Raw genomic sequence first — 22866 nt, forward strand, 5'->3', positions numbered from 1 at the left:
GTTTAGACATTGATATTTCAAACTTTTGATATATGTATTTGAAGTTTGACCTTAGTAAGTTAAATTTTCAACACGTATACGTTGAAAGTTTGTTTGCACAAGCAATATACCCCAAACTATTCTACAATGGATCAGGCCCAATACAATTGGGCCACAATAAGCCTTATGGGCTTGCAAGAGCCTTTTGCTTAATTCTGGTCGGTGAATCAACCGTCTAAACTGTCTTTTCGTAGCTCTTGATGAACAACCTTTGCTCGACGATCTATACACAAATCTTCCCAAAATATATACTCCAATCACTACTATATTGCTGTAAAACCAAGAAAATAATTGATACCCAAAACACCCAATTCGTTTTTTGATGCAAAATATAACTAGTTGAAATCACTCATTTCAAGATTTGTTGATAGATCTACTGTTATTGGGTTTTGGTTAATCCAGTGTATGTTCTTGAATCTTATGGGTATTTGAAAAAATGGGTTGTCGACATTGATGTACTTCATGGGTGTGTTTGTTATGTTTGAGGAAATGTTGTTTGTTATGGAGATTCAGTGTGTTTTATGGTAACTTGAGTTGATTTGAAATTTTTCTTTTTTTTAAATTTTTTTTGGATCTTTTCTGTTGGTTTTGATTTGGGGTTTTTGAGGAGATGATGTTTTGGAGGGAAAAGGAAAGGGAGACTAAAGATCAGAATGGTGGTCCACCTTGTGGACAAGTTAGGGTGCTTGTTGTTGGAGATTCAGGTACTGAGCTACAATGCAAATGCTTTTAGTTTTCATCTTTTGTGTGTTTTCTTACTTATCAGGATATTTTTTTTCTTTGTTTTTCTTATGCATCTTCCTAGTTATGTATCTTCTTGAACTTGGTTTCTAGTCTTTGGCTTGGAGTTTGATTGTAAAATATAGTTGCATAGATTCAGAAATGCTTGAAGAACTGGAGATAATAAATAGATGCTAATAGTATGAGGTCTTTTATTTATGGACATAGTTTGTTTTATGCTGCACTCGAGGATGTGGCTTAGCTATCAATAAAGTGGGTGGAAATTAATGGAAATTGTTGATCAGGCGGATTTGAACTGGGGAAAAAAGGATTTGCATTCCTCTGCCTTACCACTCGGCCATGCCGCCAAAATGCTACAAATACAAAATAGATGAAAACTTTCCCGGATTACTGAACTGCTTTTTTATTGTACTTGCACCTTGAGGTCTGTTTTCCATAATCAGGGTTCCAAATCTGAATAGAGACAGAACACTTGGTTATTTCTTCTCATCTGTTTAGATAGTAGTGTGCAGAGTTACTCGATGCATGTGAAAGTGATGGTATGTAGCGAGTACCTGGTGGAATAGTTGAGGTGTGCACAACTGGTCCGGGCACCACCTTTATCCAAATAAACAAAGCCATAGGTTCTTTCGTACTTCTCGCAATTTGGAAAATTTAGGTCAATACAAGATGTTAAAGAGTTTATTTAGAATCCAAGAGTTGCTGTTTTCTGTTGTTATTAAAGAATTGATAATGAGACATTAAACTGTTTATAACTGCAAGAATTTTTTTAACCTACTTAATTTGGAGGATAATGGGTACTAGATACTGTTACATCCGTTTGAAAATATAGTGATGATTGATCCAGCTCATTTAGAGTGTTACCACATCTTACTATTTTGTTACAGTCTTGTTCATTGCTGCGGTGAGATGATTGGTAATATGTTAGAGGCTATTAAACACCATCTTAAGGGTTATTTGGTAATGGTGTAGATGTATGGGGAAAGCTGATTATTAAGAGTAGACAATTATAATTTTTTTTGTTTGCAATGATTTTTATATATATATCAAGAAAAAAATAAAATGAATTTGATATTATGATGACAACAGATATTGGTGCATGTATTCATTCTTAGAAGTATGTACAACCGAAACATTAGCCTCATTTTCTCTTGATAAATCATCTTCTGAGTTTAGTGGCTCAATCCAAAATGTATCAATATCTTTTGGATATCATCTTTTTTTTTTTTGGGTTGAAATGAACTGAATGTTTTAGATATGATCTTCTGAATGCCCTTCATATAGTACAGTCAATTGATATTGTTTGCTGAATTTCTTCCCTTGAACATCCATTAGGTTGCACGTTCATAGATTCAAAATGTGACTAAGCACTTTAAACCGAAAGCTTCGTTAGTTGTCGATTACAGTGTTTTATGATGCTAAGATCAGTAGTTAGTAAATCTAGTGCATTAAGCTCCTGTGGTAGTGACTTTGTTAACTTAGCAGAAGTTCCGAAAGTAAAATATGCCCCTATTCGGTGTTCTCTGTCCCTTCAGCCCCATCTACAGCTCCATTTATACATAGGATGAATAACCTGTGCACCAGGCAAGCACCAGGCAACAGTGGATATGCCTGAACTTTCTGAAGTTCCAATAGTAAAATATGCCCCTATTCTACGTTCTGTAGCCTTTCAACCCATTTACAGCTCTATTTATACATGGGGTGAATAACCTGTGCACAGTGGATATGCCTGAATTCTCTAAAGTTCTACCTGAGATATTCCTCCAACTTCGGAACATCTTGCCTTCTAAAGATGTTCCAGAGTGCACCACCTTCTATATCCTCAAATGCTTCACTTTTTCAATCGCGGGGTTATCTTTGCACTAGTCACTTAATTCCTGCACTTGCTCCATAAGTTCTTGTAGTATTGATTGCACCATTACCACCTCAGCACTAGTCTCTCCCTCTGGCTCAAACAGGAAGCAGATGCAACAGTTGATTGATTGTCACAATTTGGGTTCCTACTCAAGCTCTGAACTGCAAATAGATCTGTTAGTCCTTTTATCTTTTCTACTTCATTTCTCATGTAGGGCAGAGCAGACCCCCAATCAACTCAGATGATGCTTCAGTTTCTCATTCTTTCTTGTCCTTAGCCATCTGAAGTTCCCTTTTATTTTGGGCAGCATGTTTTTTTTTCTTTTCAATGTTCCCATTTCTGAAAGCTGGTCTGTTGTGGGGTTATTGCTTGAGTATGTGTCGACTAATTCACCGCATCAGACATATCATGATGCAACTTAGTCACAGATTCTAAATACCCCAGCTTCTGAGGAACTCATAAGCAATAGATGTCTATGGTCCCATCTCAGGCTTCAATGACCCTTATAGCAGTTTGACAGCAAGATTTAGATACTACTTTGTGTATGTTTGTACTCCTTAAAAGTAAAGTTGCTAAGAAACTCCATGCCATGACGAGGTAATCAGATGGAGGCCAATCTTTCAACTGCAGAATCTGGGGCCAGCCACCATTATCAAATTGACCTCTTATATATATCCCTTGAAAATTGTTGGATGTTAACTTCTACCTCACACCAATCTAACCAGTTGATAGCCATGCCATTCAAATGAAGGGGATGACTTATATTCTTTATCTCGCAACATGCTCACCACATAACCATGGGCTCCTAGCTTAACTCTGATGCAGTCTCAAGCACATTACCGACAATCACAGGCTCCCCTTTCACCCAATGACAATGAAAATGCTTCAGATCCTCCTGATGAAGATCTTTAGCTGCTGGATGGTAAAAATAATTGTCATCAGATTCGTCACGAGATTCTTCTTTATGCAATTTATTTTTCTGTTTATCATTTTGATCCTCTGATTTCCTACATAAGCATATGACCTCTGAGGAATTTCAGGCATGTATTCCAATTGAAATCTTTTGGCAATATCTTCAGCTTTCCCCAACGACTCAGATACCCAGTTATTTTGGCTTAGTCAGCAGGCACTTCGAGTGTGTTTGGTATGAAGGAAAACATTTTCCGGAAAATGTTTTCCAATTTTCTCATGTTTGGTTGGCTTAAATGTTTTGGAAAATGTTTTCCAAATCAACTTATTTTCCTCAAATTTGAGGAAAATGACTTCCTTCCAAAAACTAAGGAAAATACTTTCCACAACTCTCCTCCAACTTCAAATTACAATGTTTTCTTCTTACCCCACCCCTACCACAACCCCGCATCCCCCCCCAAAAAAAAAAATTAATTAAATTTCTTTTTTAAGAAAAAATGAAAAGTTTATTTTTGAAAAATATTTCACATCCTGGAAATTTCATTTTTTTTTACTCCATCCCTACCACCCTATCCCAAAAAAAATTTAAAACTTTATTTTTTTTGAAAAATATTATTTCATTTTTTCACCCCACTCCTGCCCCTCCCTCCCTCCCTCCCCCTACCAGCCCCCAGCCCCACCCTCACCGGCCCCCCTCCCCACAAAAAATTAAAAAAATATCTTTGAAAATTATTTTAAACTTTGAAAATTTTATTTTTTTACCCTACCCCGACCCCCTACCAGCCCCCCACCCCACCAGTTTCCCCCTCCACACACACAAAAAAAAATTTAAAAAATTATATTTGAAAATTTCATTTTTTTTTTACCCCACCCTACCCCCTACCCCTACGCCGACCCCGCACACCCCCCCCCCCCCCCCCACAGCCCCCCCCCCCCCCCCCACAAAAAAATTAAAAATTTATTTTTGAAAAACATTTCAAGTTTTGAAATTTTCATTTTTCACCCTACCCCTAACCCCGACTCCCGTGCTAGCCCCCCAACCCCCCTTCCCCCGCCCTCCGCCCCACTCCCAAAAAAATTTTAAAAATTATTTTTTAAGAAAATCAAATTATTTGAAAGGTTAGGTATGGAGTCGGGTGTGGTTGAATTTCGGTTCAAAAGTTGAGATCGAGTCTAAATTTAGAAGTCAAATCTTGGGTTAAAAGTCGAGTTGGTTCCCAAATCAAGGGTCGTGATCGGATCCTGAGTCAATTACTAGGGTTGATTTTCATGTCAGAAACTATTTTCCTAAAAAGATTTTCTACTCTCTAGCCAAAAATAAAAGATATTTTCTAAAAAATATTTTTGTTTACTAACCAAACAATAGAAAATATTTTCCGAAAAATATTTGTCACTCACCAACCAAACATGAGAAAATAAACTAGAAATCAACTTGTTTTCCAAGGAAACATTTTCTAGGAAAACATTTTCCTTCATACCAAACACACCCTTCATCTCTAAAGTTTCCTTAACCATATACAGCTCCATTTTGCCTCTCTTCCTCAGCTTTACTGAATTTTTGTAAATGTAAGATTCTTCACATTGGGAATTCTTATTCTTTCAGTGAATTCCAAATAAAGCTTTGAATGACTAGGTCAAAATGTTCAAAGCAGTTCCACTCTATGACATAAACCTGTAGCCAAGTAATGTGGTCATCTTTTGTTAGAAACTGTACTTTACTAAGTTGCTTTTACCTAGGAATGTTTCAAAGTTCAAATACTACTTGATAGGATATTGCAACAATCCACTATATATTTATATTTACTTTTTTCATTCCGAGCTTTGATGTTGGACTAGCATCATGGTCCTTGACATGGAATGTGGAATACTGCATCAAATCACAGCAGTCTTCCACGAGTCTGACGAGATTCTCACTTTATAGCTTTTTTGCCATTATTGAGTGAGGGATAGTTGCATGGATTCATATAAATGATCCATTTTTTAGTCTGTTAACCTGAGTACTATACTTTGTGAACAGTGAACTCAAGATATCGTCCTTTCCCCGGCCTCTCCCCCTTCTCTCTCTCTCTCTCTCTCTCTCTCTCTCTCTCTCTCTCTCTCTCTCTCTCTCTCTCTCTCTCTCTCTCTCTCTCTCTCTTCTGGTTAGGTAACACTTCCCTGAAATGGATTATCAGTCAGTGGCATCCTACAAGTCTTGAACAAAAATTGACAGATCAGTCATCTGAAATTGGTCATTGTCCCATTTATTTTTTTAATTGAACCTCCCCCCCCCAAATAAATAAATAAAAACTAAAAGGGCTCCAATTGGTCTAACTATCTAAGTATTTTAAAATAAACAATAAGAAGCTGAAACATCAATTAAACATTACTTGACATATAACTTATCTGCAAATTTTTTGAAATGGAAAAAAAATGCAGATAATAAGTATATGTCAGGTAATTTTAGTTGACTTCTTATCCTCTGTTTAAAAAGCCTAGACAGTTAGACTAATTGAATCCCTTTCGAGGGGTTTCAATTAAAAAAAAAATTGAAGTTCTTTTGGGAGCTTGACGGTTGTATATGTAACGGATGATGCATGGATATCATACTGGACTTGGAAGCTAGATAAGCTGCTAGTAATTGAGATTCCACTTCAAACAATGACTCCATAGCTCTCATATTTGTCTTTATTTGTGCGAAGGAAGAATTACAACTTACAGCTTCTTTGGATCCTTTAATAGTCATTGAGGACCACCATTTTATTTTTTAAAAAACAAAGTAACAACAATAAAACAAAATAGCTATGAGGATCACTACTTAAAATTTATTTGTGGGAATGAAAATTTATGTAGTTGGGGATATAGTGAAAATAGTTGCTCCATTTACTGCCTCTTACTTTTGCTGTGTTCTTTTTGTTTTCACAGTCGTGCTTGGCTTTTAGCCTTTATGAAAAGTCCTGGATACATCAGAGGAAGTACTGGTGGAATTTTTCGTTGGGTACACTAGGATTTAGTCTTCTATTTGTATAATCCAAGTTCATGCTGATGTAGTCTTCTTATTCAGTGTTCAAGTCTTTCCTGTTTGGCGTTAGTTTTTCCCCTGTGATATTCAGACTTCGTAAGAAGTTCAGGATATTAGCTTCTCCCTTTTTATTTATACACAGTGATTCCTTCTTTTCAGCTCCTAGTTTCACCATTTTTCTGCTTCATATTTTCTGCTAGGTGTGGGGAAGACTTCTCTTGTTCATCTGATTCTCAATGGTTCTTCCACCGCTCGTCCTCCTCAAACAATTGGCTGTACAGTCGGAGTAAAAGTATGATTCACAGAATTTTGTTCTCCCTATACTATGAAAATGTGCTGAGAAATGCATGTCCATATCCAAAACTAATTTTTTCCTGTTTCTTCTGTAAAGCACACTACTTTTGGAAATTCTGGTAGCTCTTCAACTAGCATAAAAGGTGATGCCGAGAGGGATTTTTTTATTGAACTCTGGGATATATCAGGACATGATCGTTACAAAGATTGCCGATCTCTGTTCTACTCACAAATTAATGGTAAGCAACTAGCTTCTTCTCATAAACTGTTTTATATGCCTAAAAATATTTTCTTATGCAGACATGTACAAGTACAATATCTATTCTGGATGAGCTGTAGCTGATACCTGATCATTAATGTCAGCAGATGGTTAAAGCATGAAAATGTTCTAGATAATTGATTATGTCTGTTTATCCAAACAGAAAAAGAGATGTTATCAAAATTTTTGTTACTTACATTTTTCCTTCATTTGGGAGAGGTTAATGGGCGACTCTCTTTCTGTGAAGTCTATGCCTGATGATAGTCTGGTGAAATCATTTTTATTTCCACTAGAGGTGTTACTTTTATATACTCTCTCTCTAAGGTAGTAGGAAGAGATCACTTTGTATAATTACTCATCCTGATGATTGTCGGATGAAAACTAATATGGACTTCCATTTCCACCTTAGGTGTTATCTTTGTATATGATCTATCTCAAAGAAGGACAAAGACAAGCTTGCAGAAGTGGGCTGTAGAGATAGCAACAGCAGGGACATTCTCGGCTCCTCTAGCTTCAGGAGGTCCTGGCGGTCTCCCTGTTCCTTACATTGTCATTGGCAATAAAGCAGATATCGCTACAAAAGAGGGTGTTAGAGGAAGCAGTGGCAATCTTGTTGATATGGCTCGGCAGTGGGTTGAGAAGCAAGGTCTACTTCCTTCAAGCGAAGAGATCCCATTGACCGAGAGTTTTCCTGGTGGTGGAGGTCTTATTGCGGTAATTTTATACTACACAAATTGTATTGATTCACATATGAGAACTTTTAAAGTGATGCATCTTGTTTTGTTATGAAAAACAATTATCTTTCAGGGAACATAAATTTCTGATGCTTAAGCTGTTGCTACGGAAGGGTTCTTACTTGTTTATCCATGCTAGTATGTTAAGATCAGCTTGTTGCTGTGGTCTCACAGTGTTCACTCTTGTCAAGCCAAGTCTTTATTGGCATAGCAATATAAGTTTTCATCTTCTTCTGTCGTTCGGTTAAAAATGCTTATTAAGCTAGGAGTTTAGGGAAATGCATGCATAAAGGTTTGAAACTCTATTCTTATTTAAATCTGAAGGAAATTACCTTATCATATTGTCAAACCTTCTCCTAAGCTCTACCTCCCATGCATTTTCTTATATTTGAAGACGAAAAAAATTGGTTGCCTGCTACCAACAGTCTTGGGAATTATCTGGATGGTAATAACTGACAGTCTCACACATGAAGAAAGAGATTCTTGACTTAAATAATCTGCCTACTGAACCAAGGGGACATAATGTGTTTTCCTTCTTCCACTTGGTTTTCATTTTCTCTCTTTTTCGATAGTTTTTTCATGCCTGAGATTCTCTGAGCCCACCTTTGTTATTGGTTTGGAGCTAATTAGATTTGAATAATTGCTAGATTAATTCTCAAATCCCTTTTTTGATCCATCATTTTATTCTTCTTCATGACTAAACTTTTACTCGTTACATGTTTCAGTTCCATTATAAGGACTTTCTTGTAGGTCTAAGCTGTTCTTCGACATGTGTTTTGAGTTTGACAAATTAAAGCATACTTTTTGGCCTTACTCATCATAGGCTATCTTTTCATTACATTGCAACTAAATCCTCAAAAAGTAAAGTAGAAAAGAACAATAGCTACTTTGTTATATTGGGTAATCTGAAGCTTTTAAAAGGAAAAACTTTTAGCTTCTTTTCTGATAGGAAGCTTATGAAAGAAGCAGCTTCTATTTCCTCCCAGTTGAGTTTTCTCTGAGGAGCCTGCTAATTGTGAGGATACTTGCCAGTGAATGTTGGTTTCTCTGTAAGAATTATCGTAAACTTGAAGAGAAGCAGGCACAGTGAGTTGTGGACATGCACTCGGCCTGCTATCAAATTGAATGATAGATATGCTTTCTCTATACCCCAGTTGCTTTCTTTTACCCTTTCTCCCCACAACCCCTGCCCCAACAATTCTCCTCGAAATTTTTAAACATGCATCCTGCTGTAACAAGTCTTGTGACTAATAATCATGGCGAATGTTGAGTTTATACATTCTTTCATAAATGGTGAATAAGAAGTTCAATTTTCTTTTCAAGTAAGCGTCAATAATTTACATGTGTAATGTTTTTTGCCCCTTGAAATCTTGCAGGCCGCTAAGGGAGCAAGATATGACAAAGAAGCTGTCGTGAAGTTTTTCCGCATGGTCTGTATATTATTGCTTTGCATCTAAAATGAGATTTACTTAATCTATCCTACATTATTGAAGTGTGGGGTTCACTATTTTACAGTTAATCAGGAGGAGATACTTCTCAGATGATCTACCTGGGAATCATTGGTCTACCCCAGCTCAGAAATCATTGCACGGATCAAGCGAAATTTCAAATGATGATGATCACTTGTATAAAAGTAAAAGTTCAAGGTATGCCTGTTGAATTCAGTGAAAATTGGCTGCTGTTAACGCCTTCCATACTTATAGAAAAATATGTTCCATCTATTGTTGTCAGCCATTGGCTGATGATCACTGACCGCGACTTATGTTGTTCGGACTCTTCAAAAATGCTGACATGAGTGTGTCGGATCCTCCAAAAGTAGTGCAACTTTGGAGATCCGACACGGGTACGACAACATTTTGGAGAGTCCGAGCAACATAGCCGTGAACTATGAAGGATTGTGCTACAAAGCAACCTGTCTCAAGTCTGTTCCAAAATTACTTGTTAATGGCATTATATAATGTCTTTTTTCTCATGTTGGACTTGAACATAGTTGAATGTTTAACTTCCTAATAGTGTTGTAAACCCTGGTGTTCCATCACCCTAAATAAGTGGTGCTGGGCATGTGGCCGTTTATGGTGAACTTCCCAAGTGTCTTGAATAGAATGTCATGATCACCTCAAATAAGGTAGATAGATAACTCCTCTTTCCTAAGACAAGGGGAGGAGAATGGGAAAAAAGATAATGTAAAAAATATTTCGATAGCTGTCCAATAAATATTAACTCAGTCATTGCACCGTTAGTCTTTGTGCTTACTAGTGGATGAATGCTTGCTATTCTTGTTCTGAATTGTCGGGTGTCGAGACGTATTCATGGTTGATTGGAATGAGAGACTTTTTATGTTTTAGAGTAGTGTCATATTCAGTGACAGCGGTGTCTTCTTACTCATCTTGTTTTCACCAACTCCATCTATGTTTGTGTTCTTTAAATCGTATTAATAATTTGTCTTCCACTTGTTGCAGTTATATCGGTGACTCTTACAAGTACAACACTCTCCCTCCTTTACCAGCTCAACGCAATCTCACACCGCCTCCCACTCTTTACCCACAGCAACCCATGTCCACTCCTGACAATTATAGCATCCCCAGATTTGCCAGCACGCAAGACATGAGCAGTACCAGATATAAGCGTTCAGATATTAACGTTTGATGATCTTTCTTCTTTTTTCATGTAATGATACACATTTTCAGGACATAATCTGTGAAAAGCTTGTCTTGTAAAATGTTCCAATTCATTCTTTTTGACTCATTGTGAGGTTCTTGAAAATTGTAGGGTAAAGTTGAAAAGGCTTATAATACAAAGATCTTTGAAGTTTTTACAAAGATCTTTGATATAGTGTGCACCATTTCTTTGTCCTTTGTTTTGTATTAGGAAGGGGTGTACAAGTTTTGTTAAATTTGCTATGACATAATGTTCCACTATGCGTGTAAATTGGTTCAAACATCACTGTTATTAAAGTTCTACTATACATGCCATTTAATAAGAGCTAAAGTGATGATATATCAAATTTGGTGAGCATAAGTACCTTGACAATTTGTGCTCATGAATATATATATATATCAAAAATCTTTGTATATTTATTTTATATTTAGAGGTGGATTCATGATTTGAAAATGACGGCATCACTATAGAATTAATGTACTAACATATAAATCTGAATTAAATAACTCTACTTAGTAAAACTTGTATTGTGGAGCAGGGGGCAGAACAATGGGGATGTCAGGGTGTCTAGATGGACATCCTTTTGTTGGAAAATTTCATTATATATATGTTGGCTAAATTTTATTTTATATTGGTATATATAGTATTTTGAATAACCTTAGACCAATGGAAACCCGCAACCCAAGTTTGATTCCTTGCATTTTTTTTATTATGGCCTACTTAAAATTTGTAAAATATTAAAAAATGCACAACTTTGACGTGAAGTGAGTAGTAGCTTCGTGGGAATTGGGTGCAGAAGTATCCAGGACATGCAAGATCGAATTATCGTACAATTACTTCTTTTTTTTTGAATTTACTATTCGAAATTTGGACATTCTTTATGAAATTTCTGGCTATGCCACTATTATGGTGTGATAGTTGTGAAATTCACTATGCACCCATGAGGTCGTGGGTTCGATTATATGTTATTTAACATATAAATAGAATTAAATAACACTCAATTTGCTTTTGTGTCTTGAGGTGTCTGATAAAATATATGTCATACTTCAATATATATATATATATATATATATATATATATAGGTTTTTTTTCCAAAGTTAATGGTGCATACACTCCCATCCTTCCACATGGGTTTGCCTTTGACTTATCCCACCATTTTCAAAAGGGACAATTTTAAATATATGCAATAAACTAATTAATTTACAATAAATATAATCATATTTTATTTACATAAGAAATAGCCAAAATCATAGAAAATATATATTGACTATACAATATAGCTTGCCAAAAGTCATAGAAAGTATACATTGACTATACAATATAGATTATTTATATATGAGTTATACACTAAATATACATTATGATACACTCTATACATCTGTGTATACATGAATATATACCAAATATACATGAAAACACGCTGAATATACATGAATATACATCGAATGACCATTTTGTGGTAATTAAAACAACCAAATGGCCACTTACTATAATTATCCCTTTTTAAAATGGTGAGATAACATAATTTTGAAACTAAATATATTTATTACCAAATGTAAGATAAAATAATTCTGTAGAATAAATAATCCTATAGAATATTTCTAAGATTATTTTATCATATTTTCGATATGAGATAGTAATTCCACCATTTTGGTACAAACTAGTATACATACCTGCACGTTGTGCGGCCAGTTAATAATATAATTATAAATACTGATTTATTGACAATTTCAAAATTCAACCTACTATAAAATGATATTGTAAAATTTACATTAGAAAATGTTAGCATTTAGCACCTTGACATGTTATAATAGAATACTTATAAAAATAAATCAATATATAAGCTTAGTTCATTGTCTAAATTTGATAGTAATAATTTTTAGCGTTATTTAATTTATATGTTTTTTAAATTATTCAAGATCATAAATATTCTCACACAATTCATATATCTTCTTGTTAGAATAATAAAGATATAAGAAAATTTAATCGTTAAATTAAAATAAAATGTAATTGAAAAAAAGTCTTACGATTATGATAATGCAAAACATAAAACTAAGAAATTTTAATCACTTGAATATCAAATTGTAGACATGCTATTCAAATTTTAAAATTTTATCTTTTAATTTTTCTAAAAATAATATATCAATTACATGATATTTAAAAATAATCACGCAATTATATAGTATTTTACTACCATATTATTCTTATAGTTGAGTCATATTTTTATAAATCTATTTTCAAATAATAATTTCATCAACCTATGATCAACAAAAGTGATTCCTCGTGTTTCTCTCTCTACACAATCCAATCGCTCTCTCTATTAAACATATCATAAATTTTTATTTTAAATATATATTTAAAATTGTAAAATACTTATTATTTGTTTAAGATTTTCTTTTTCAAATTCATATATTTATCTTACCTGCACACACACCTTATTAGATCCTCTTATAGTTAACTAATATGTTTGTTCACATATTTTTTGACATAGAAAAGCAACAAAAAATATTAATATCTATTGAATATGAAGAAAAGTAATTTTTAAGCAATAGAATAAAACTTGTAAGTAAAATTAGAATTTATATATTTTTTAAAATTCTTTATCAAAATACATTAGTCAGATAATATATATTAACTAATTTTGATAGCAATATTTATGCATGCATTTATGATAACTTGGGAATTCTCTACTCTTTTTTTTTTAGCATTTTTTGAATTTGTTTAGACCAATACCTATTTTTATTTCTCATTTTATGCGTTAATCCGGATCATACCAGATATAATTGACTTATTTTAAGTTTTTTAAAGCAAAAATAGTTTTAATTATTTTTGTAATAGTATAATGAAAAAGTGCTTCTAAGCACCTATTGTTTAGTCTAAAAGATAATAATTGTTCAAAAATTATAAATTAAAATTTCTAAATTATTATTTTGACTTACAATAAAAAATTTATAAGTCTATTAATTCATGTAAGATTTAACTCTTTTATCTATATGTAAATTATTATTCCTCTTTTCTCTCAAAGATTTTCATTCACCCTCAATTTTATAGATGGTTGGCTTTACAAAATCGTCAAGAGGCCGGTGATGAAACTCACTTCATCTAGAAAAAAATACATCACTTAAGTCATTTCTCAGTCATCTCTTTCTTTCTTTTTTAAATAAAAATAATTAATAAATATGAAAACATTTAAAAATAAAACTTACTAGAAATCTTCAGTGAAATTATGAGGATCATCATCATTATCAAGCAAGAGAGAATGCTATATGTCTTCATTGCAACAGCCTTTGGTAGTTCACTAATTTTAATTATATATATCGAAATTCTTTTTGTATACAACATAAAATTTCACAAATTCTACATTATTCATAACATACAAAAAAAATTAATAATCTATAGTTTATTGTGTGAGTTTTCTCTTTTTGATAAAGTGTCATAATCTTAAAATAATTTGTTAATTATTTGGTAGTAATTTTTATGGTTTGATTTTTTTTTTTATATATAACATTGAAATTTTTTTAGCAATAATTTAAAATTTAAATTGATGCAAACAAATAAATTTTGAAAACACAATTTTATCTATTGCTATTAGGTGTATTTTGTGAAAATACAGTTTCAAAAATATAGGATCTGAAACTTTTAAAAACGTGTTTAACTTTCTTTTGAAACTATTGTGATTTTTTTTTTGAATTGTAAAAAGTTTTCTATTTATTTATTTCTTGATTATCTGAAATTTAATTTAATTTGTGCATGCGTGTGTTTGTGAGTTAGTGGGAATATGGGGCTCAAGGGACGTGTGTAGTTTTGTTTAGTTATTTTTTTTCCTTTTTTACCCTCTCTCTCTTCTTTTTTAAAAATTAATATAAATATATACTTCGTAGTTTTAACCTAAATATGTACTTAGTATTTTAAGTTATTTAAACTAATCTAATTATAATTTATGTTTTAATTTAAAATCAATCTTATTACATTGACTACTAATTAACTACCATTGTTAAATTTTATGAAATATGAAATTTTAAATATTCAATATTAATTTTTCTTTTTTTTTCAAAATTCTTTTAATATTGTCACAAAAATTAATAAAATTAAATTTTAAAAACAAACTGTAAATAATCTTGTCAATCGACAGTTTTGTATGCGTTTATGTCAATTGCCATTTTTTTTTTAAATATATGCATCTTTTTATAAATTGGCAGTTTTTGATAAATTTTTTATTTTCTATGTTAAATATAGATAATTGATTTTTCGTAAATTAAAAATTTTAAAAATAATTATGGCGCTGACACGCGATGCTTTTGCTTTTCCTGTTATATACAGATAGATAATGAAATAGAATAATCCTAAAATTAGCTAATACCTCAAATTAAATATGAAATAAAATTAATCTCAAATTTTATGACCCATTTGGTATTAGATATAAGGGATAACTAATTTAAAAATTAAATTTATCCATATTTTATTGAGATAAAACTACAAAATAAGTCAATCCACATTGAAAATAAGATAAGATCCTAAAATAATTAATCTCGAAATAATTTATTGTTCGACCAAACGAGTGTAAGTTATTATTCTTATAATTTTGTCCGGGAATAAGTACAGTAAAAAGCAGCAACATAGGAAACCCTTAAACCCTCTAAAATCTTTCACAATTCACTTCTCTCCCTTACTTGCTTCCTGCATTTTGTAAAGGTAAGAAATTTTTCTTAATATATAGTCTTTTTCGTAGTTTACTGCTTTTCTTGTTTGATTTTTGTCAATTTCTACTTCTAAGTTGTTTTTGTTTTTTTGGGATTAAATTCTTGAAAATTTTGATGTTCTAGTTTCTGGTTTTGCCTCTTTAGCTGTTGTAGTACTATAATTGTCTTGCAATTTAGCGCCGACCCAAATGAATAATTTCACAAATTAAGGTTAAATCAATGATTCCCAACAAGAAGGAATTGTAATAGTAATGGTAATAATGTGGTTTCAGGGTTGAAGTTTGTAGCTTTGGTCAATTTTCCTGATTTGCTTGACCATATTAATGTCAATTTTGGATGTTTGAGCTGAGGGAAGGAGAATTTTCCATTCTTAAAATGTTATGGACTCCTGAACATAGTGCTATGTTTTTGTTTTTTTTTTTCTGAAAAAAAAAAGTAGACTGAGGTTTTGATGTTTTCTTTTTGCAAGAGTTCCATCCTTATGATGTTGTATATTTACCAAAAATCATAATTACATGGATGAGGACATAAACATTACCCTCGATAGCATTGTGGATGTTGCTTATAACCAACTTAGTGATGTGATTGATAGGAGGTTTGGTTAGATATCATTTTTATTTGGAAGAGAAAAAGTTTGAATTTTTCTTGTTATGCTTGATAAGTATGGGGGGAGATGAATAGGGCATGAGATGCTCACATGAATGCTAAAATCTCTTGCATTATGAATTGGAGAGACTTGGATTGTTATCCTTTTAGGTGTTGAAGTGCGGGAAAGAAAAACCTGAGAGTTTTCATTTCTGATTGATAGGATCAATATTCTGTACTTAGAGTTGGAGGTGACGGAGGATTCCAATTTCGAGCTCTTTTGGGGATTAGTCTGTTTAGTGAAGAGAAAGATCTTTTCTTTTCTTTAGGGGATGAATGTTGGGTGGGTGTTTTAATCAACGAACTATTAATGATGGAGTTAAAACTTATGTTGTCTTGCTTGATCATCCATTTTTATCTGTATTTCTCAGAAACAACAGTAGGAAAATAGGGAGATACTATTTCCAAGTCGAAATGGTTTCCTTTTCCTGTTTTGATAGTAGGTTTAACTAATGATGCTATTGTGGTTAATTTTCACGGATATACAACAGCAATAACATACCTACTATATTTCCACAAGTGAGGTCTGGGGGGAGGGGGAGTGTACGCAAAGTTACCCCTACCTTTTGAGATAAATTGATGTGGCATTCATTATTATTCTGAATGAAGATGACATCAACGAACATGTGCTCTTATGAATCTCAGCCTTGTGTTCTTCTCTCTCAGTGCTCATTCATCACAATATTAATCAATTAAGCATTTTGTTGTAACCATTGTGATCCCATTACCCTTGGTGCAATTATTTTTTTCTTTTTTCGGGGGTGGGGTGGGTGAATTTCTGTCGGATGGGTATTTCTGGTCATAGAATTAGTACTTTGCGAGAAAATGAAGCACAAAATTATTGAAATGGCTATAAGAGATATACTGACTTGTTTTAAGTGTACCAGTTTATATGAGAGTTGGGTATTGCGTTCCACAAAAGGGACTAATGGTTTTGGCCCTAGTTTAATGGGGAGCAAGGGGTGGAGAGTTTGGTTTTAGTTTTTAATATGACAATCTATTCATTTAGTGAATAAGTTACAGATGTACAGTATGTCATACCACATTTCTGTATCTGTGAGTCCTCCTAATGGATAAACAGGGAAAGAATTGAAACCACGGCTATATGTTGGTTGCGTAGTTTCTTGCATCTCTTAAATTACTCCACATTTCAAGTGTTTTAATTCTGCTCTTTTCTAATTCAAAAGAGCGTCGGTTAAAAAGTCTTGTTCTTATTGTAAAGTTAACAGGGAGGAAGAAGACAAACAATTCCACAGCTGTAGCCCTTATGGTTGAGGTATGGTGGTCCTTGTTGGGGGCTGCTATTCCTGCCATTGTAGCTGGTCAAGCTTACAGAATTAGGAGAAATCATGCTGAGGACCAGAGAATTAAGAGTGCACGTGGCAGGGAGAAGAGCACTGATGATATTTTCGTGTGCGAGAGAGTCTGTACGTCAAAGAGAATGTTGAAGAAGGTGGGTGCATTTTCCAAGGATCCAATTCCTGATACCTGTATTACCGTTTGTGGCGTATCGGAACTTGATGCTTGCTCTGACGCCTGCGCTCGTACTGTCTGTGTTAACCAGCATCAAGTGCCAAACTGGAATGATGTCTGCCTCAGGAGATGTCAGAGTGAATGCCTCAAACTTTCCTCTTCTCTCCCCCCTTTATAGTGTTTACTTGTTTTTCATCCATTTGTATTTCTTTGCCAAACTTGTTAAGCCACCATTCTCAAGCTTTGAGGGTTAAAATGACATGCTTTGTTTTATCTTATCTTCTCAACTTTGTTATTTTTTATTCCAGTTTTAGATCATTGATTTCTCAGCTTGTAACTTTAGTTCAGATATAGCCAGTTATGGTTGTTGGATTAGGATTCAGGATATTGGTCATAATTCATAAGCAAAGTCCAATCAGTTGTATCCCTAAACTGTTGTGGAATTTTTACAGTAATCAGAAATTGAATGTAGACAAATCACAAACTTATGATGCTATAAAAGACCTAAGGGAAAAAAAATATATCCTACTATAGAAGCGGATTGGGAATCTTGAGGTTTCTTTCTATCTATCCATCCATCCATCCAAGCCTTGTGGATATAATCACCTGGTATTTGTGCTGGCTTGAACAACACGGTTACAAAAGAACATCAAAAGCATTACACTAGAGAAGCGAAAGGAAGAAATGCTAATCACTTGTTGACTTGTTGGTACATTATTTTCAGAGTTCATCATGTCCAGAAGGCACAGTGTCCTCAATTTTCTCATCTGTTTTGTGTCCTGCAGACATGGTATCCTTCACTTTCTCAGCTGTTTTATGCACTTTCTGCTCCACTGCCTTGGCCGCAGATCTGGCGGATCCTTCTACCGTCTCTTTGGTCTTCTCAAAGCTCTTCTGAGTAGCCTCCATTATCCTCTCTCCAGCACCTCCATTAACACTGCCATCATCCTTGCTCCTAAAACTGCACATTGTTTATAATTTCAAAAAGAAAAATCCAACTCCCAAACTCATTTTCCAAACAACAACAACATACTCTAAATTCCCTCAAGTGGAGTTTGGGGAGAGTAGAGTGTATGCAGATCTTACCTTTACCTCATAGAAATCCAAACCCCCCGGCTCAAGTAGCATATAACAAAAAAGAGAAGATAAACTACTATGTTATCATACTATGAAAAGAAAACAAGAGAACTTCATCAAGGTAGATACATTACTAGTGATCCAAATCTTGGTAGTAAAGCATGATGCGTTCTTCCTAAAGACGGTATTATTGTCCCTAGGAATGTAAGACATTGAATCATTGATTAGGGGATATCTCTCCTTTTTTTTTTTTTTGGTCTATAACCATTTGATCATATTCGGAATCCACTTGCATGATTAATTAAGATACGGCAGGAAATAACTTCCTATCATAATGTCTCCATCTTCAGGACTTGCTATATGAGTTCGGCAAAATCAATTAGCTTTCATTCGAACTCTATATTTGTTTATATATATATATATATATATCAAGAATCCATAAAGCAAAAAAGGGTCATGATCTAGAACACATAAATTTAAAATCTTGAATCCGCCTCTGATAGAAGTTAAAACTACCACTAACCATAAAAGAACACCTCTATCATTCAACTATACTAACACCAACAATTAAAGGATTTAATAGCAACAATAGAATTGCCTTTATATTATATTTTGCGATAACAAATATGAGTATTTATAACCATCCCTTTATATAAATGATGCTAAAGACTTTAGAGACGAATGTAATGACATTAACTCAATTGTTGCTAAATATTTTTTGGTCAAGAAAAAATAGGAGGGAAGGAAAAATACTTACTCTACATTTGGAGGAAAATACTTAAGTTGAAGTTGATTAATATAGGACTTAGCCACATCCAAAGAACGTAATGTAGATGTAAGAAGCATAGAATAAGCTTCTTCTAGCATTTGTGTAGGAGATTGTTCTTTTTGATTGTCTAGAACATTTTGCTGATCACCACTTGTGTGAATTATTTCAGAGGAAATTGTTATAAGACAAAAAAGAACAAGTATACTTAGTTTTCTAAAAAAATCCATGTTTTTTTAATTTTTTCTTTTTCTAAATTGGAAAGGATGAATATATATTAGTATGTGGAGGTGAATATGGTTGTTGTGTTAATGGAGAAAAATATATATGAGTTTTTGTAGGTAAAAAAAAGTGTGCGGAAGTAATGGAGATTCTACAAGAAAGGAAAATGAGGGGTTCAAGTACCCACGTTCATACATGTGTCAATAATTTTGTAGCAAACAGTTTTCAGTTTAAAGGGTGCATTTGGGACGGAAGAAAATGTTTTCTCGAAAATGTCGAGTATTTTTTTTAGTGATCGATAAATAAGTAATAATAATAATAATTATTCAAAGAACATTCATATGTGATCTAGCAAAATATTATGCGAATAAGATGAGGTGGGAGTGGGGGTTCGGGGTTGGGGGCGTTGTAGATATTCACTTCAAATGTTATTTATGGAGCTTGTTTTGCATATTTTCATATGCAATTTATATAAATCTCATAGTGTTTAGAGTTAATTACATTATTTTTCTACTCTTTTTCAAATTACAAAAATCCCTTAAAATTTATGAATTTCAAATACATCACTGAACTTTCGAACACATCAACAGACATCACGATATATAAGGGAATGATGTATCCGAGAGCGGAGGGATGTATCAGAGAGGGGATATATAGGACATCTGGATACATAAGAGAGAGATTTATCCGAGAGGGGGATATGAATGTATCAGCGAGAGGGGAATGATATATCCGAGAGGAGATTTTGAATTTTTTTAAATGGTAGAAAATTTTAAAAATTATGATAAAATAATGTGTATTTAAGTAATTTCTCCTATTTTCATTAGGAAAGTCAATTTTCTTGTTTTGAAAAAATTAATTTTCATAGAGAAAATATTTTTCAAAATATTTTGATCAACCAATATGAAAAATAAGAAAATATTTTCATCCATACCAAACACAACCTAAAGGAAAGAGCGCCTTTGAGTTCTAATTAGCGCAAATAAGATCTTACAAATTCGATTTGATTGTAGAGGTGTGCATTGGTCGGTTCGGTTCGATTTTATGTATTATCGGTTTTTGATTTTTAAATATGCTAAACCAATAACAAACCAATAAGATATTTCTTATCGGTTTTTGGTCATTAACGGTTTGATTTTCGATTTACCCAATAAGAAAATGCTCATAAAATAAATATATGACTTCTCACTTCTCTAACAATTTGGCGTGATACAGTGGTACAAGCAAATCAGATGTAAGCATGTAAATGCTTTGATCTACTGAAACAATAAAGATAATAAGAAATTGCATCAATAAGAGCAGATGTAGTACGAATGCTACAATTATATGTTACAATCAAAACATAATATGAAATTTCTAATGTTAATCAAGTTATAGACGTTTACGAACTTGCAAAAGCTACAATTACAAGTAAAACTAAAACTAAAACCAAGCAGTACAACAACACAAGTCTTAGTTCTTGTCCAACAAGACAATCTTGAACAATTCTTAGTTCTTACTTTAATCTTTAGGTTTTGAGTAAGACTAAAGCGGTGTCACGCCCCGAGAGGGTACCCTAGACGTGGCTAACACTCGAAGACCTACTGGTCCTAAGCGAACCACTTGATCTTTTCACTGATTCAATTACTTAGCAGAAGACTTGACTCAATAGATAATTAACTCAAGTGGAAATTTAGAAACATCATCATAAATAAATAAATAATATGTTAAAATACTCAAAGTATAATGTAACTCAACTCATAAACTCATTAATAAAATTATGGTTAAAAAACGGACTCTGAAAGAATCCTTCTACTCAACTCTACTCTGTCTATAAAGCCTCTATCAACTATTCAGAAAGTGTCGAGACAAGCTCACCGCTACCTTAAAAGAAACTACTCAAAGCGATGAATGAAATAAATATGATTCCTCCGAAAGCAAGGAGGTCTCACAATTATCAGGAAGGAAGTGAATCTTCAACGGAGTATCTGTTGATGATCTCTAAGTACCTGTATATGCATCATAGAATGATGCAGGCCAAATAGCGCCAGTACATGGAATATACGAGTATGTAAAATAGCTGAAAGGAAACTTACTCAAAGATATTCAACTCAACTCTGAAAATGGCTCAACTCAATAAAATATGTAATAAAATAATACAATATTTTAAATGATATGCAATAATAGATGCAACTCAGTATATAAAAATATGATATTTTACTTTTTGAGAGTTTCTCTAATCGACAACCATCACTTATGAGCTAGTGATGATATAACGAAGCGATGTCGTTGCCACATCCATCCAATACCTTGCCAGGATAAAGAACATCACATTTCTGGATCCAATCAGCATAGTCCTCTTTTTGGGACTTAAGAGACATGGCCTTCATTCTACGCTGACTACGTAGTTTTGGGGTTTGAGTCAGTTAAGCTCTTACCCAATTCGGTGCTCAATATTACTCCTAAAATATATACTCATATTAACCTCATCATATAGTCTCATTGGACTTTAATTTAAAACATCAAACTCATCTCAATGCATAATCATCATCATTACCTCTTCATCAATCATTATACTTTAAAACATCATTTACATCTCATCAAAATATCTTGCTTAAAAATCATTTAACCCAAATAATCAATTCATTTAAACTCAATGTTTTTGTTCTTTCAAAACTCAATAAAATACATATATAATATTAATTCAAATCACTTTTTTTGTCAATGCATATTAAAAGCCAATATCTTTACTCAAAACACGCATGAAAAAAATCATGAACATCAAATCAATTAGGGTTAATGGGAAAATAGCCACCAACAATAATTCCAATAATATGAGAGATAATAATAATAATAATAATCTCAATGCATAAATATATCTAATTCATTAGAAGAAGAATTAACTCATTTAGAATTCAAGAATTAGGGTGAAACTCAACGATAACTCAATTACGATAAATTTAAATGTTGGGCATGTGGACGAACTCAATCCAATGCTATGAATAGTCTTACATGCCTGGAATTCGAAGCTTTACTCAGAATTGAAGAACTCAATGAACACTCTTGAATCCTAATTTTTTCTCCTTGCTGGAGCATTTTATGTACTATCTGGAGTATACGAGTCACCGGAATATTATTTCTATACTACTGAAAAATAAAACTATATTTGAGAATGAGTAAAGAAATATATAGAGGGAAGAGTTGCCTGAGAAAGCTTGATGAACAAATTGAGGAAATAAGGTAGGTATTTATAGGTGTGAAGAAGGGACCTAACAATAAATAAAATAATTATAAAAAATGATCTTGAAAATTCAATGGAGGATTGTGATGTCAAATGGAGGATTATTGATATCATGGGTGATGTCAAATGGATCTAGATCTTTCATGGTTGGTGGGATGAATTTTCTTTTTACGGAATACCCTTTTTCGGAGCTATGTTTGAATACGATAACTTCCTAATTAGGATTTGATGTCCTCATATGAATTGTAGTTCTAGAAGTCTCCTTTCATGTC

General features: G+C 33.2%; 3 protein-coding genes across 4 annotated transcripts; 2 read left to right on the top strand and 1 right to left on the bottom strand.

Annotated features, from left to right (window-relative positions):
• Positions 1–154: 154 nt before the first annotated feature.
• On the top strand, positions 155–10876 carry LOC129901941 (small GTPase LIP1). Its single transcript, XM_055977036.1, has 7 exons — positions 155–743; positions 6746–6837; positions 6937–7078; positions 7508–7812; positions 9209–9262; positions 9348–9478; positions 10292–10876. Exons 1-7 carry the CDS (start codon positions 650–652, stop codon positions 10476–10478), a joined length of 1005 nt encoding a protein of 334 aa, XP_055833011.1. The 5' UTR covers positions 155–649; the 3' UTR covers positions 10479–10876.
• Positions 10877–15084: 4208 nt separating this feature from the next.
• On the top strand, positions 15085–17587 carry LOC129887158 (uncharacterized protein At5g64816). 2 transcript variants are annotated; one of them, XM_055962134.1, is made up of 2 exons: positions 15085–15183; positions 17059–17587. In XM_055962134.1, the coding sequence occupies exon 2, from the start codon at positions 17104–17106 to the stop codon at positions 17485–17487; it is 384 nt and encodes a 127-aa protein (XP_055818109.1). In that variant the 5' UTR covers positions 15085–15183; positions 17059–17103; the 3' UTR covers positions 17488–17587. The 2 variants fall into 2 exon arrangements, with proteins under 2 accessions (XP_055818109.1, XP_055818117.1); XM_055962142.1 differs by having other exon boundaries at positions 15096–15183; positions 17066–17587.
• Positions 17588–18029: 442 nt separating this feature from the next.
• On the bottom strand, positions 18030–19382 carry LOC129887150 (uncharacterized). The gene is made up of 2 exons (XM_055962123.1): positions 19144–19382; positions 18030–18270 (listed from the first exon to the last, which is right to left on the bottom strand). The coding sequence occupies exons 1-2, from the start codon at positions 19380–19382 to the stop codon at positions 18030–18032; spliced, it is 480 nt and encodes a 159-aa protein (XP_055818098.1).
• Positions 19383–22866: the final 3484 nt, after the last annotated feature.

Source organism: Solanum dulcamara, chromosome 1 (genome assembly GCF_947179165.1).
Source record: "Solanum dulcamara chromosome 1, daSolDulc1.2, whole genome shotgun sequence".
NCBI lineage: Eukaryota > Viridiplantae > Streptophyta > Magnoliopsida > Solanales > Solanaceae > Solanum > Solanum dulcamara.